Source organism: Mirounga leonina, unplaced genomic scaffold (genome assembly GCF_011800145.1).
Source record: "Mirounga leonina isolate KUSES-001 unplaced genomic scaffold, KU_Mleo_1.0 Mir_224, whole genome shotgun sequence".
NCBI lineage: Eukaryota > Metazoa > Chordata > Mammalia > Carnivora > Phocidae > Mirounga > Mirounga leonina.
In genome coordinates, this window is record NW_023270615.1 from 4,704,354 (window position 1) to 4,721,291 (window position 16,938).

General features: G+C 39.4%; 1 protein-coding gene across 1 annotated transcript; it reads left to right on the top strand.

Annotated features, from left to right (window-relative positions):
- Window positions 1-970: 970 nt before the first annotated feature.
- On the top strand, window positions 971-7,901 carry CUNH9orf40 (chromosome unknown C9orf40 homolog). Its single transcript, XM_035029042.1, has 2 exons — window positions 971-1,527; window positions 6,293-7,901. The coding sequence occupies exons 1-2, from the start codon at window positions 1,105-1,107 to the stop codon at window positions 6,449-6,451; spliced, it is 582 nt and encodes a 193-aa protein (XP_034884933.1). The 5' UTR covers window positions 971-1,104; the 3' UTR covers window positions 6,452-7,901.
- Window positions 7,902-16,938: the final 9,037 nt, after the last annotated feature.

Here is a 16,938-nt window from a genome sequence, read left to right on the forward strand (position 1 = left end):
TCTTCCTCATTTTTGTTTACTCGGTTACTATCCTTATCAACCACCAAAATACAAGCTATAGTAAATTCACTGCTCTCATCCCCCTCCCTTTGCTTGATAACAAATTCTGCTGGAAGGAAGGTCTTGGAATCTCACTTTAGATCATCGCACCGAGTAAGAAGGGAACTCTGTGTGCTTCCCACATAATTTGAGAGCCAAACAAGTTTAGGTTTCATTTGGAAAAGGGGAGCTGTGTTCCAGGCTTGGCTCTGGGACGAGCTATTTTGGATGGCCTGCACATGTCCTCTGCAACTTCATCAGTGAATTTTTAATCAAAAGATCTTCGAAGAATGTGGTGCCAATTCACTTTCCACGACAGCCACTGCAAAACATACACTTCGTTGGGTTTTGTTTTGTTCCGCTTGGTTTCTGCGTGTTGGCTTTAGCCACTTCCCTCAGCCGCCACCCCCGTACAACAGTCCGCCTGAAACGGTCATTTAACGTGGCGCTGGAGCCTCTCAACACTAGTTTGCTGAAGTCTGTACCTCCTGGAGGTGATTTTAACCTCCTGAAAGCGTCCCCGAGGCCACGGACTCGAGTTAAGGGAATATTAACAAATACATTCTAAAGGTCTTAAACCTACACCGCTTTACCGAGCTCGAGATTTGCACAGCGGCGCCCCACCCCCGGGCAAACAAGGTCACGCCCTCCGGGGGACCAGGCCCCTGGGCCTTTAATAAAGCCGCGGCCGCCTTCCCGCCTCCCCCACCCAACCCCGAGCGCGCACTTCCGGCCGCGGGGGCGTTCGGGAGCGCGCCTCGCGAGTCTCCACCAACCAGCGGCTCCGCCTGGCCGGCGCGAGGACGCGCGCGCACATTTGTGCGCAGGTTCGAATCTCCGCCGCTTCGCGGTAGCTCCCCAACGTCCGGCAGTACCTCGGCCGCAGTGAGGGCAGCGCGCGCGGGCTGCGCCGGGCCCGGCCGCCCCGCCCCCGCCGCCCGCCGCCCGCTCGCCCTGAGCAGGTCTTCGCCCGCCCCCGCGCGCTCCGCCCTCGCCCTCCGCCCCCGGAGTTATCCGCGCTCGGCCTCCCGCGCCGGGCGGGCTCCGCCCGAGGCTCCGGGGCCCATGGCCAAGCGGCGTGCGGCCGAGCCGCTAACGTTCCACGTGCCTTGGAAGCGGCTCCTGCTCTGCGACTTCCCCGAGGAGCCGCCGCCGCTCTGGATCCCGCCGCCGGGGGCCTCCCATCCCGGGCAGCCAGTCGGCGCGCCGGAGCTGCCCCGAAAGCGCAAAATCGACGCGGGGGCTATGACTGAGCCTTCAGCTTCGCCCAGCAAGCGCCGCGACGGCCGGGACAGCAGCGTTCCGGGCGGCGTGCAGCGTGAGGGCCGAGGCCTGGAGACGGGCGAGCCGCCGCAGCAGCTGCCTCCCGTGCGGCCCCGCGGGCCAGGGGAGGAGCCCCGGGGCGCCCGGCCCCCGAGGGGCGGTGGCGACGACGGGGCGGGGCGCACAGAGCCCCGGCGGGGAGACTGGGGGGCAGCGCCGCGCCAGGTAGGGGCTGGGGGCTGGCTGAGCTCTCCAGAGGGCGGGCGGGGTGAGGGGAGAGGGGTCACCCTTTACGCAGCCACTGCGCGCCCCGGGAGGGAACAGATTGTCCCCGTCTTGACTCGGGCTCATCAGGAAGCCCCAAAAGGCGAAAAGCAGGGGTCCCTGCTGCAGGAAGGACTCGGACTCCCAGGCTACACAGGAAGGGCCCCAGAGCCCTTGGCCTCTTGGCGGCGTTTGGGGGGAGTCCTGGGGGCTGAAAGCACCTGGCTAAACGAGGGGGAAACCGTCCGTCCGGTGGGGTAGACGTGGGCTTGCACCTTCAGTGCCTGTCCTGTGTAAGAGGGAAGCAGGAGGGTGGGTCACGACAGACCTGAGCTTTCTGGAGACTTTGTGAACCGCGATAGGTCTGCTCAAATGGAGAAAGGTGCAGCGCGCCTTCCTTGGCTTAACGATTTCTTCTAGAATTCGTGATAGATTTCTTTCTAAAGAGTGCGACCAATGTGGTGGCCATCAGTTGGACGGCCTGTAGGCATGGGACCGCACTTCTGGTAGAGGAAGGCCCCTCCTCCCTATCTTGGGAAAAGGCATTAAAAAACTCACAGGGTTAGATCGGATCCAGTGAAGAAGGACCATTGTTGAAAATTGATTTGGACCCTAAAGTAAACCGTCTACTAGGATCATATATAAGAGTTCTTATTCTTTGGGAAACGAGGCTGCCCCATCTCTGCACCTAAGAGCTGACTTGTCTAGATCTGTGCTGTTCAATAGGGCAGCCACTAACTGCGTGGAACGACTGAAAACTTGAAATGTGACTAGTCCAGATGGAGTTGTGCTATAAGTGTGAAATACACTCTAGATTTCGAAGATCTCAAAAATTTTTATATTGATTACGCATTGAAAGAACTTGGAGATACTTGGTTGAATAAAATGTATGAAAATTTACCTGTTGTACTTTTTTTAGTATGGCCACTAGAAAAATTTATGTTCGTGGCTGGCATTATATATTTATTGGACAGCTTTGGTCTAGACTTAGGAATTCAGGGCTGCTTTTTGGCAGTTCTGGGTTGACTTACCAGAAGCTTTGGGAATACGAAGACCAAATGTAGGGCTCAATTCACCAAACTCTTCAAGCACCACATCATAGCATCCGTCTCACATTTTGCCATTGTTTTAAGTATCTTATGTAGAATTTACCAAATGCCTTGGTAGACAAAAAGTGAATTGAGGTTCCTTTGGCAGGACGTCTTGGTGAAAAACCCAATAAAATGAGAATTTGGTAGTTGGGAAGGAGCTTTTTCTGTGGTTGTAAGAAATTACCTTTGGACAGTACGATGAGGATTTCTGGATGAAATTCTAAATTGTAACTATTTCCACCCCCAGTTGTCTTCGAATTTAGAAAACGGGTTTTTTTAGACTTTTTTTTCAGGTTGCTTTTAGATGTTCAGAATCTGCTTACTTAAAACCGAATGATAGCACTTACGTTTTGAAAACAGAATAGTTAGAATTTACAGTTATAGCGTGTGTTGCCAATGGCAAACCCTAAAATAACCCCAGAATGATAGTTATCCAGACCTATTTGATATGGAGATAACTACCGTGCACTTTGAAAACTTTTCCTCTTGAGACCATTTTGGTACCCCACCCATATATGGACTTGTCTTTTCTACCAGAACATATTGACTGCAGTATGCCACAGATTGATAAGAAGGAAATATGGAGAATTTTTTAGTGGACTGACACAGACACCTTCTTAGAATCTCTTAGATACACCAGTATTTTTTTTTTTTTTTTAGATTTTATTTATTTATTTGACAGCCAAAGAGGGAACACACACAGGGGGAGTGGGAGAGGGAGAAGCAGGCTCCCTGCTGAGCAGGGAGCCCAATACAGCACTCGATCCCAGGACCCTGGGATCATGACCTGAACCAAAGGCAGACGCTTAACAACTGAGCCACCCAGGGGTCCCATACACCAGTATCTTTCACAGCAGTGACTACATCTGGCTGCTCTGCTTCCTAGTCACTCTATAGTGTGACTATAGCAAGGACATGGCAAGGACTAAGCTTGGCCATAGGGGTACCTTCTTCACCAAGACAATCCCTGTTCTTTTCTTTTGGCAAAAGCCTAGGAATCCTCATGTTTCTTCCTTTTGTTAGTTTTGTTCATTAGCTTCTTGTCTTCTGCAAATTTAAGAGGAACATGTTTTCTCCAGCTCCTCTCTTTCCTGCCTCCAAAGATGGAGGTTTTTTGTTTTAAGAGATTTCCAGTGAATTTTCAAGATACAGGGTATAATGAAAATATGGAGACGTTAAAAAGTCTTCTCAATTCATGCAGTATATGTCTCCCTGGTTCCTGGCACTCAGAATAGTCCCTACCCTCACTCTTGGGATCTCATTTAGGAAAAAGTTTCTCAAAAATGTCCTTTCTACATTGAGAATTCAATTTAGGCAGAATAATGATACCTTTTTTCTGTCCTACAACCTCAGAATATTTTTTGAGTTGTCTCAGATGGTTTTTTTGTTGTTTTTTTCTGTTGTTTTGTTTTGGTGTTTTTAGCCAGAGAACTAAAATAAAACCAGGTATTACTTAATTAAATATTTGTGTGTTTTCTCATGATAGTGTTACTATATGCAGATTCATTGCTCTGTGCTGACCCTATTAGCTATTTTTAATGGAAAGTAAGAAGAAACGGTTTTTTGTTTTTTGTTTTCTATTCCTAAGAAGAAAGTAATGAATGATTCATGGGTTTCTTGGGCTAGCAGTATTGAGCAATTACAGTACTAATCCTTAATTTGAAAGAGAGTCCTGGGGGCGCCTGTGTGGCTCAGTTGGTTTAGCGTTGGACTCTTGATTTTGGCTCAGGTCATGATCTCAGGGTTGTGAGATCATGGATCTAGTTGGGCTCTGTGCTGGGCATGAAGCCTGCTTAAGAGTCTTCCTCTCCCTCTACCCCTCCCCCCTAAAATAAATAAATAAGTAGATAGGTAGAAATATATTTTAAAAAAAGAAAAAGAGCCCTGCATTTTACTGATGAGGAAACAGACTTAGATCAAGGTCAGAGTTAGTGGGGGGGGGGGAGTTATCATGCAAACCCAGGTCTATCTGGTGGCAAAGTTTGTGCTCTTAGCTACTAGGTTACACTGATGTCATTAAAGAATCTTTTTTGGGCCCATGTTTATAAGTAGGTATTTTGAACAGTAGATTTTTTCCAAAAGGCAGAGATACAGACCCTTGTTTTTAACCCTTCTTGCTTATCAAAATGAATTTTTTGGGGGGACATCATTTGAATTACTGCATTTTTTTTATCCCAGCGTAAAGAAATTCCAAAGACACTCTTAATTCTCTAAGCCTTAGTGTCTAAGACACTCAGTGTACTTCCTACTGAAATTTCCTAATAGGCTTGTGTCGTCCAGTAAAGTAACTAGCAACATGTTGCTATTGAGCATTGAAATGTGGCCAGTCTGAATAGTGCTGGAAGTGTAAAATACTTGCCAGATTGTGAAAACTTAGTATGACAAAAAGAATGTAAAAGATTTCATTAATTTTTTAAAAATAATGACTGCATGTTGAAATGATAATATTTTTGATATATCAGGTCAAATAAAATATTGTTAAGAGTAATTCCATCTGTTTCTTTTTTACTTCTTAAAATTACAGACGTGGCTTTCATTATATTTCTGTTGGATAGTGGTATTACAGCAAGTATGAGCCTAAAGTGAAAACACAACCAAGTAGAATAGATATATAAATACTCATCTGGGTAGGGTGTTAACCTTCAAACTGGTCACCTTGGAATCCTGTATATAATTCCAGTGCTGCTTCCTTGCACAGAGTATTTTTGGGTTGCTTTTGAAATTCTGTGCCAATTTTGAACTTCATTGGAACATCAGCTTCACTTCATAATAACTTGAAACAATATTATAGCCATTCAAAGGAATCTGTTGAATTTTAAACGGGACAGTACTCAACTTGGATTTATCAGTGTTAGTATACTGATTTAAAAGTCCTGCCATGTACCAAATCTTGTATCTTTAATAAAATAGTTTAAGATTTTCTTGCTATTTAGCATGTTTATAGCCTAAAGTCTTTTGGCAAGGTGTCAGAATATTTTAGCGTATGTAAAGTCAGTCCCTTAAAATACCAAACCTCAGGGGAAAGACCAAAAATAAGTTGTAGGTATGTGTGTCCAATTGTTTCCTCACTGAAAGGTTAAAAAAAAAAAAAATTTAAGACCATTTTCCAACGTTTTCTTTGGTTGAAAAATAGAAGAAAATTATCAAGAAGAGATGCTCTTGGGGGCACCTGGGTGGCTCAGTCGTTAAACGTCTGCCTTTGGCTCAGGTCATGATCCCAGGGTCCTGGGATCGAGCCCCGCATCGGGCTCCCTGCTCCGCGGGGAGCCTGCTTCTCCCTCTCCCACTCCCCCTGCTTGTGTTCCCTCACTTGCTGTGTCTCTCTCTGTCAAGTAAATAAATAAAATCTTTAAAAAAAAAAAAAAAAGAGATGCTCTTGGAAGAAATTCTTCTAAATTTAAACTACTAACAAAATATTTTCACAAATCCATGAATATGAAAATGCACAGATTTGACTGAGTCCATGAAGCACTTTGATTAGGGAGAATTTAAAGGTGTATTTGTTGAAGATGCAAAGTAAAAGACCACAAAATCTAATGTGAGTTTGCTTTTAAAACAAAATTTGTTTCCTGAAAAAAAAAAAGTAACTTTCTATAAAGCATTGATGTACTTTCATCTTTCTTTTCTCCCTAAAGCTCAATGAAGAATTTTGGCAGTATAACACCTTCCAGTACTGGAGGAATCCTTTACCACCTATTGATCTGGCAGACATCGAAGATGTAGTTGAAGACAACCCGCCAGAAGCAACGCTTCAGGGCAAGGATGAAGTGGTTGAGATTGACATGGAGTCCTGACAGAAGGAACTGAAGAATAGGTTTCTCTGAATTTGAGGAGGCACCTCTTAAGTGAATTCACATATTCTTAAGGAAAAAAGTTATTTTCCATACTTGATGTGATACCATTCCCAAACCTGAAAAATGAGGAAAAGTTGTTTTAAAGCTAAATGCCTACAGTCAATACTGAAACTTTCAAAAGGGATTTGTCAAGGATGTAGTGCAGTTACAGGGGAAGTGTTTTATATATGTACTCTTAAAGAAAAATTTATGTTTAGACTCAGTTTGAAAATACTGATCTTATAAAAAGGAATTCTGGCAGTTTTAGAAATAGGTGGGGAACACTCAAATATTCCTCTTCTCTGTACCAAAAAGTTAATTTGTGGTACATGAAATGAATATTGTTTTATAATAACTCTTATTAATAAAATGCTTTCTAGTACATTGTATTGACTCTTCTTAGTTGAATAGATAGCTGACTTAAACATCTATGCAAACTTAAAATGTAGGGGGTTAAAGGTGGTATAGTTTTAAAAGAACTTTCTAAATGTAAAGTAGTGAGAATTTCATTTGGGTAGCATGTTTGCATAGTTTCCAATGTTTGATATTTTTTGGGGAATCCTAAATGGGTAAAGAACAATGAGGAGCAAATAGGTGCTTCCCTCCCCGTTTTCCTAGGATGAAAAGAAAGAAATTTAGTTGTATTTCTTAATTTCTTGGTTTTGAATTGTTTTGACGGCATGGTTTTTATTGCTTTTTACTTAAGACTTGTTCTCAACACAGACAACACTTCAGAAATCCTTGCCTGAGCCCCACTGGAGAGATTCCCATTTAATTGAGATGGGCCTTGGTTATAGCTATTTTTTTAAGCACCAGTCCTCCTTTTCCCCAATCCTAATGTGCAGACAACTTTGAGAACCACCAGACTAATGGTAGTTTTTCCTATTTAAAGGAGATAACTAATTTGAGATGAAGCAACTCCTCTTAATTAGCTTTGTTTTTATTTCGCTCTTTCGGTGGCTTTGTTACAACTTAAATTATTGTGTTATTACTATTTCATTGTTAAAAAATAAAGTAAGCAGTTTGTGTTTGAGTTGAGTATCAATGATTAAGTTAATTAACTTTTGTACTACATCTAGAATGTTGGCTTTGTAATCGAGTAACTTGTCCTTGTATATTTTTTGTTAATGACAGTAGATCCAAAATTCAGAAAGGGTGATAAATGCCAATGAGAGAGAAAAAAAGCCCAATGTTTCTTATATATCTGTAGGATTTAAATATGGGTTGACATTAATGAGAATATTCTAGAACAAAAGACATGTACTATGGTTAAGAAGGCTTTGGTGTCAGACATGATTCAAAGGCTTGTACTGCCACTTTCTACCTATGTAACATTGAGCAAGTTATTTTTCATCTTCAAGCCCCAGGTTCCTTAATTGTAAAATGAGAAACAATAAATATATCTACCTCAGAGAGGCTATGTTTATTGTCAAGCAATATACTAAGTACTTTAACTGCATCTTGTTTAATTCTCATAATAACCTTATTGTAGGTTAAAAAAATAGAATAAATATGCTTTTTGTAGTTATACTTAATTCCACTTTAAGTTGCCACTAGAAATTTCAGGATAAGAATTGGAATTGAAATAACAAGGATGGCAAGCAAGTGGGGGAAGCAGTTAAATTGCTGTGGAAAAAAAAAAAGAAAATGGCAAACTTTCTTCCCTCTCCTGTTTGACTTGAGGGTAGGAAGGGGTCTGTTTTTGTTCACTGCTCTTCCTACTGCCCAGAACAGTGCCTGTTACATAGTAGATAGTCAATAAAAATCGCATGAGCAAATTAATACGTGTTCTATTAATGGGAAAGTAATGGCAACCATTTTCTAGGAACATATCACAAAGCTAGGCATTTTACCAAAGATGTGCATACAAAAGATGTGTCACAGAGAGCACATAGTAAAACACTGGAAATAGTAAAACACTGGAAACAAGAATGTAAAAACTAAGACATGTCCACCTAATGAACTATAGGAGGCGGTCATCTACTTTAATGAGAAATTTCATAGATACTACATTGCAGGTGAGTGAATAGGAGATTCAAGTGTGCTCAGACGGGTTTCTGGCTGATCAGTTGGTAGAGCTATGCAACGCTTGATCTCAGGGTTGTGAGTTCAAGCCCCACCATCAGTGTTAAAGCTTACTTGAAAAAAAAAAACAACACCTCAGACAATTTTTTTGAGTTTTTGAGCATTATGTGTCAAATAGCATACAAAAACTATAAGGTAAAGATTCAGAAAAAATACTTGCTATCAATATGTTGAAGGCTGAACATTTTTATATAGTTGTATATATAGTTTGATATAAATATGTTTAATATATAGAATATGAATATGTAAAGATGTATACATACGTGTGTGTGTGTGTGTGTGTGGAGAGAGATTTGAAATAATCCCATTCTTTTAGAAAAAATTGTTAGGAAACCAAGATGATTTGGCAAAATTGTGTGGTGGATAAATTAAGATGGAAATTTAAAAGAATTTTTTTTAAGTTGTACACACTTCACCCAGGTTCCCTAATATAGCATCTTACATTAGCACAGTACAATTATGAAAATGAGGAAATTAATGTTAATATAATTCTATAATACTATTACGAAAAGTGAAGTGACTCATTCCACTCCCATGGAAAGAGTGACTTCAGGCAACTCTTAAAGGATATGTCGAAAAATGTATAAAATATTTTCTCGTCGTCCTACTAACATCTTTTTTTGGCCCAGGATTCAATCCAGGGTCACATTTTATATTTAGTTGTAGTATCTCCTCAATCTCCTTTAAATCAATTCCTTGGAATTTATTTGCCTTTCATCACCTTAGTACTTTTTGTAGAGTCCTGATCAGTTATTTCATAGGGTAGCTCTCAATTTTGGTTTGTCTGATGTTTCTCATACTTAACACGTTTTTGGTAAGAATGCCATAGAAGTGATGGATCCTTAGTGCATCACACCAGAAGGCACTGGATGTCAACTTGTCATTGGTGATTCTAACTTTGATCACTTGGTTAATGTGATGTTGGCCAGGTTTCTCTATTATAAAGTTAATATCTTCTCTTACATAATAATTATCTTCTGGAAGATACTTTGAGACTATGTAAATACCCCACTTATCATATTCTGCCCATGAATTTTAGTAGGATATGTTGATGATTTTTACATGAAATATTTATTGCTCTGGTATATGTCAAATGGTAACTTTCTATTTCCATTATCCCTCCTACATCTATTAATTGGAATTCTGTAAAGCAAGAGCTTTCCTTTCACCCCCATTTTTTATTCAGTGATTTATAACAGTATAGATTAATGGGCATATATTTTATTCTATGAATTATAATGTGTTGCTATCATTTTGTTGTACAAATAACCACAACAGATTTAGCCATTGGGAGGCCCTCTGAGTTGGCCCTTGTGCTCTTCCTCTTTTTTTAACGTGTTATTTACTGTGTGAATACTGGTTAACATTGGCCGTGCACTTTTGCATTTGCAAGGTTAGTGGATGGAAATTGTGCCACTTGCGCAGTGCTGTGATTTCTCACTGAACAATTTGAGCCTTGGCATCATCTTCAGAGAACGGGGACACTAATAACCACCTCAGAGGAGCAGAATGAGGATGAAATGACACAATGGTTGTGCCAAACCTATATTGGGCACTAAATATATGTATCTTTTCCTTATAGTACATGAAAATGCACATTTTTGCCATCTTCCTGATAGGTAGATAGATGGACTACTAGTGATCTTTGACAATACCTGAAACTGAGGCAAACAGTAAGATTACTTTTAAAAAATTTCAACATTTACCTGGAGTCCACAGACCTAAATGATAGTGTTCTAGCAATTTCTATTTATTGGTAGCTGTATCTTGTGTCTTTTTGATACAACCCTGTGGTGGAGAGAATTCTCATATGGCCCCAAGATTGCCAGACCACGGTGTATCATCCAGTCATTTGATCAATCACTGACTTAGGTACTACTGTGAAAAATTTTGCAGATGTAATTAAAGTCCCAAACCAGTTGATCATAAGATGAAATGACCCGTGTGGGTATGACTTAATCACATGGGCCCTTTAAATATGGTGGAGAGCTCAGAGACAGAAGAAGTCGGTGCAAAATGTGAGAGGGATTCAATATAAGAGCAATTCTGGCTTCAAAGATAAAGGGAGCCATGTGACAAGAACCTGAGAACAGCCTCCAGAGGCTGAGAGTGAGTCCTGGCAGCCAGCCAGCAAGGAAACAGGGACCTCAGTCCTACAACCTCAAGGATCTGAATTTAGCCAACAACTTCAATGAACATGGAAGTGGGTTCTTCCCTGGAGCCTTCAGAGAGGAACACAGCCTGGCTGGCACCTTGATTTCAGCTTTGTGGCACTCTTAAACAGAGAACCTTGCCTGTCAAGTGGGACTTCTGACCTCCTGGACTAAACTAATTGATTGTGTGTGTGTGTGTGTGTGTGTGTGTTAAGTTGCTAAGTTTGTGGTAATTTGTTATGCAGCAATAGAAAAGTTATATAGACTCTATCATTTTTAGCACTTCCATACCTTTTCACACAGATGTTTTGGCACAAACATTTCTCTTGTAATATCTCCACTCTAGTCTTGGAATCATTTCTCCAAATAGCCCTGGTTCTTTTACTGGAGAATGGTACTTAGAAATGAAGGTCTGGGTGCAAGATCTACTCATTGTACTGAGTATCACTGCTTCTAGATCCTCTCAGCTGACAGAACTACAAAATATATGTGTATACAACTATATGTGTTTCTTCATCTATCAATATACTTGTGTCTATATCTGTATATATACTTTAAAAAAAAAGAGTTCATACTGATACTTCCAATTTCAATCCAACACCACAGTGTTGATTATAAATTCTGTTTATTTATTTATGTATTTATTTATTTCCTCAATTTTCAAATACACCTAACACTGTTTAGAAACTGCTAACCTATAGTACTATTCTAAACAGACCTGCTAATTGGAGTAGAATATCTGTATGTACTTTTGTGTTTAGCCTTTGGATATTCAATTAACATTGTTTTCTAAAGTAACTTAGGTTGGTTCTTTCCTTTCCATCCTTCCCTTTGGAGTGGTTATGTTACAGTAATACAGTTGGATTCATTTGTTTCTGTTTCTATATCAGTTTTTATTCCCCATCTATTTTTTTTTTTAAGTTTGTAAAACATTCACATGGTTCTATGAATCAGAACTATACAAAAATTTATATTCAGAGATGTCACTCACACTAACTCTTCTCCCCCATTTTCGTTCCCCTGTTTTTCCTACTTTGTTCCCCTTACTCCCCCCCCCCCCCCCCGTAAATAAACAATTTCATTAGTTTCTGGTTTGTTCTACTGCTTTTCTTTTGCACTAATGGGCAGATACACATATAATTTCTTCTTTATATATTTATAACTCATACAATTTTATTATAAAACTATAATTCTAATAACTGGGTAATAGACAGAAAAATAGTTTACAAAAGAAAAAGTATACATGAGGATAAAAATAAACATTTCTGCTTAATTGTGATCCCAAATTTTAAGAATCTTTTTTTCTATATAAATTGGCAAAAGTTGCACATAACACTTTATTTTTATTTATTTATTTTTAATTTTTTTATTTATTTATTCATGAAAGTCAGAGAGAGAGAGAGAGAGGCAGAGGCAGAGGGAGAGAAGCAGGCTCCCCGCCTAGCAGGGAGCCTGATGCGGGACTCGATTCCAGGACCCTGGGATCATGACCTGAGCCGAAGGCAGACACTTAACCATCTGAGCCACCCAGGTGCCCCAACACTTTATTTTTAGTAAAGCCTTTCTGAAAAGCAGCTTGGTAATATACTTTAAGAGCCTTATCATAATCTTTGAACTAGTCTTCATTCTGTGTCTAAAAATATTTCTTAAAGAAATCAGAAAACTAGATGCAAATTTACACATCACTCTAATAATAAGATATTAGAAATAAAAAAGTAGCTTATGAGAATTGATGGATTATTAAAATACACATGCTAGACTATAATGAGATCACAAGTTGGTATTATTAAGAGTTTTAATGATATAGAAAAATGCTCAAAAATAAAAATATTAGGACTTTCAGAGCTGATCAAACTCTCTCTCCCACTAATTACAACTAAAAGCCCAACTAAAATATACTCGTGGTCACTGAAAACTAAATGAAGGCATTACTGGATAGAGAATGGAAGTCAAATTAGCAAAGCAACTCATATGGAGTAAAGTTTTATGGTTTTATTTTTTACTCTCCCAGCTTTGAACCAAGAGTGACCACCTAGTAGAACAGCAGTGGCCAGCATGAGCAGCTCAAACTCTGAGAGAAACCTATCTTTTTGGCCAGAAGACCAGGAAAAGGAGCTACTTTGAGCAAGAGTTGAGGAATTCTGGGGATGAGAGATCTGGGTAAGTGATCCCATAATTCTATATATAAACATACTAGTCCTAGGCTCAGTCCCCCCTCCCCCTTTTTTTAAGTAGGCTCCAACTGAGCTAGCTAGCTGCTCCCCAATCCCGGGCTCATTTTTGAGGGACACATGCATGGGACAGATTGAGAGCCATATAGCAAAGACTTTGAGAACTAAAATACAATATAAACCCATGCTCAAATCCCTCACTAATGTCTGAGTGATGCATGCATCAGACAGGCCTAAAGCAATATAGCCAAGGGTTTGAAAACTTAAGGCCTTAGAACTATGCCCATGGAAGAAGAGAGAGTACTTATGGTACAAAACTAACTGGGTTGAGTAGGAAAAAAAAAATCAATATCCTCTAGAAGATTTAAAAGACCCATAGTCTCACAAAGTAATATTCAGGACATAATCCAAAATACTTGACATTGAAAGAATAACAACAACAAAAAAAAAAACGTGGCCAGTTTTAAAGGGAAAGAATAGTCAACATGCAAGCCATCAGGAAAATGTGACCAGTTTTCAAAGACAGTTAACAGATGTCAATTCTAAGGTGACCCAAATGTTAGAATTACTCCAAATTTTATTTTATTTTATTTTTAAAGATTTTATTTATTTATTTGTCAGAGAGAGAAAGCACAAGCAGGGGGAGCAGCAGGTAGAGGGAGAAGCAGGCTCCCTGCTGAGCAAGGAGCCCAATGTGGGACTTGATCCCAGGACCCTGGGATCATGACCTGAGCCAAAGGCAGATACTTAACTGACTAAGCCACCCAGGTGTCCCAAAATTAATCCCAAATTTTAAAGCAGCTATCAAAACTGTGCTCCATAAAGAAAATGAACTGAATGAAACCATAAAATTTCTCAAAAGAGAAATATAAACAATAGGAAAAGAAACAAATGAAAATTTTAGAAGAGAATAATACAGTACCTGAAATAAAAGATTTAGTAAATGTGCTAAGTAGCAGAATAGAGATGACAGAGGAAAGAATCAGTAAATGTGAGGAAAGATCAGTAGAGATTCTCCAGTCTAAAAAAGAAGAAAAAATTAAAAATGAACAGTCTCTGCAACCTATGAATGTGTATATATTTGTGTCACTGGAGTCCCAGATATTATGAACAACTTTATTCCTATAAATTTGACAGCTTAGATGAAGCAAATTTTTCAAAAGCATAAACTACCAAGATCATTCAAAAAGAAACAGATCATCAGAATAGTTCTTTATCTATTAAAGAAATTGAACTCCTAGTTAAAAACCTTCCAAAAGTAAACCTCCAGACTTACATGTTTTTACCAGAGAACTCCACCAGATATTTAAGGAAAAATAATATAATCTCTTTCAGAAAAATAAAAGAGAACACTTTTCAATTCATTTTATGAGGTTAGCATTACCCTGATACCACAGACAAATATATTGCAAGAAAAATCTCCAGATCAATACTTTTATGAACATAAAAAAATTCTCAAGAAAATATTGACATACCTAATACATTAAAAGGATAACATAGAGGAAGATGGTGACAGACTAGGAGGACCCTAGGCTCTCTTTGTCCCATGAACACAACTACATAACTATCAAGTCATTCAAAACACCCCAGAAATCGACCTGAAGACTGACACAATCCCAGAAATTGACCTGAAGACTAAAGAACAAACTTCCCACAGCAGGCAAGGAGAACCTCTGCAGATGACTGGCCTGAAGAATAGAACAACCAAAACACAATAGCAGAGTGCACACAGCACACACCACATACACTCCCTGAAGCTCCAGGCCCTGGGCACTACAGGACGTCCTCACAAGGCCATTAATTTCAGGAGCAAAAGCCATAACTGGCTTTTCTAACACACAGAAGAAGGCAGAAACTTAGAAAAAATGCCAAGATGGAGGAATTTATCCCAAATGAATAATAAGTCTATGGCTAGAGATTTAACTGAAACAGATATAAGTAACATGCCTGATGGAGAATTTAAAACAACAATCATAAGAATACTCACTGGGCTTGAGAAAAGAATAGAAGACATCAATGAGACCCTTACCACAGAGATAAAAGGGTTAAAAAAGAATCAATCAGAGATGAAGAGTGCAATAAATGAGATTAGAAACAGGCTTGATGCAAAGAACAGAAGGCTGGAAGAAGCAGAGAACAAATTAGTGGCCTAGAGTACAAAGTAATGGAAAGTAATGAAGCTGAACAAAAGAGAGAAAGAAGAATTATGCAACACAAGAATGGACTTAGGGAGCTCAGTGACTCCATCAAATGTAATTAACATTCATGTTATAGAAGTCCCAGAAGAAGAGAGAGAAAAGGGGGCAGAAAATTTATTTGAAGAAATAATAGCTGAAGACTTCCCTAATGTGGGGAAGGGAACAGACATGCTGATCCATGAGGCACAGACAACTCCCATCAAAATCAACAAAAACAGGCCAACACCAAGACATATTGTAATTAAAAAAATATATAGTGACAAAAATCTTAAAAGCAGCAAGACAGAGCACCTGGGTGGCTCAGTCAGTAAAGAGTCTGCCTTCAGATCATGGTCATGATCCCAGGGGCCTGGGATCAAACCCCACATCAGGCTCTCTGCTCAGCAAGGAATCTGCTTCTCCCTCTCCCTTTGTGTTCTCCCTTTCTCTCTCTCTCTTTCTCCCCCTCCCTCTCTCTCTTTCTCTCTCTCGCTCTCAAATAAATAAAATCTTTTTAAAAAAAGTATCAAGACAAAAGAAGTCCTTAACTTACAAGGGAAAACCGATAAGGCTAGCTGGAAATTTCTCAACAGAAACTTTGCAAGCCAGAGTAAGTGGCATGAAATATTCAAAGTCCTGAATGGGAAAAATCAGCAACCAAGAATACTCTTATCCAGAAAGGTTATCATTCAGAATAGAATGAGAGATAAAGAGTTTTCAAGACAAGCAAAAACTAAAACTGTTCACAACCATTAAACCAGTCCTGCAAGAAATATTAAAGGGGGCTCTTTGGATGGAAAGAAGAGACGAAAATGGACAAAGCCAAAGACAAAGAAGGATCAGAGAAAATCTCCAGAAACAACAACAAAACAAGTAATAAAATGGCAATAAATACATATCTGTCGATAATTACTCTGAATGTAAATGGACTGAACACTTCAATCAAAAGACATAGGATGCCAGAACCAATAAGAAAAAGAAGACTCATTTATATGCTGCCTAAAGACACCTGCAGATTGAAAGTGATGGGATGAAGAAATTGCAAATGGACGTCAAAAGAAAGTCAGAGTAGACTTTAAAACAACAAAGAAGGGCACTATGTAGTCATAAAGGGGACAATCGAACAAAAAGATATACAAATTATAAATATTTATACCCCCAACATGGGAGCACCCAAATATATAAAACAATTAATAACAAACATAAAAGAACTAATTGATGATAATACAATAATAATATAGGACTTTAACATCCCACTTACCTCAATTGACAGATTATATAAACAGAAAATAAACAAGTAAACAATGGCTTTGAATGATACACTGAACCAGATGGTTCATATATAACTTAACAGATATACTCAGAGCATTCCATCCTAAAACAGAATACACATTCTTTTCAAGTGCACTTGGAACATTCTGCAGAATAGATTACATATTAGGTCACAAAACAGGCCTCAACAAATACAAAAAGATTGAAATATTTTTCTGACCACAATGCACCTTTTCTGACCACAATGCTATAAAACTAGAACTAGAAATTAACCACAAGAAAAAATCTGGAAAGGCCAAACATACCTGGAGGTCACACAACATGCTACTAAACAATGAATGGGTCTACCAGGAAAACAAGAAATCAAGAAATTTTTAAAAGTACATGGAAACAAATGAAAATGAAAACAGAGGTCCAAAACTTTGGGATGCAGCTGAAGCACTTTTAAAAGGGAAATATATAGCAATATGGGCCTACCTCAAGAAATAAGAAACATCTCAAACAACCTAACCTTACACCTACAGGAGCTAGAAAAAGAACAACAAATGAAGCCAACAGCCAGCAGAAGGAAGGAAATAATTAAGATTTGA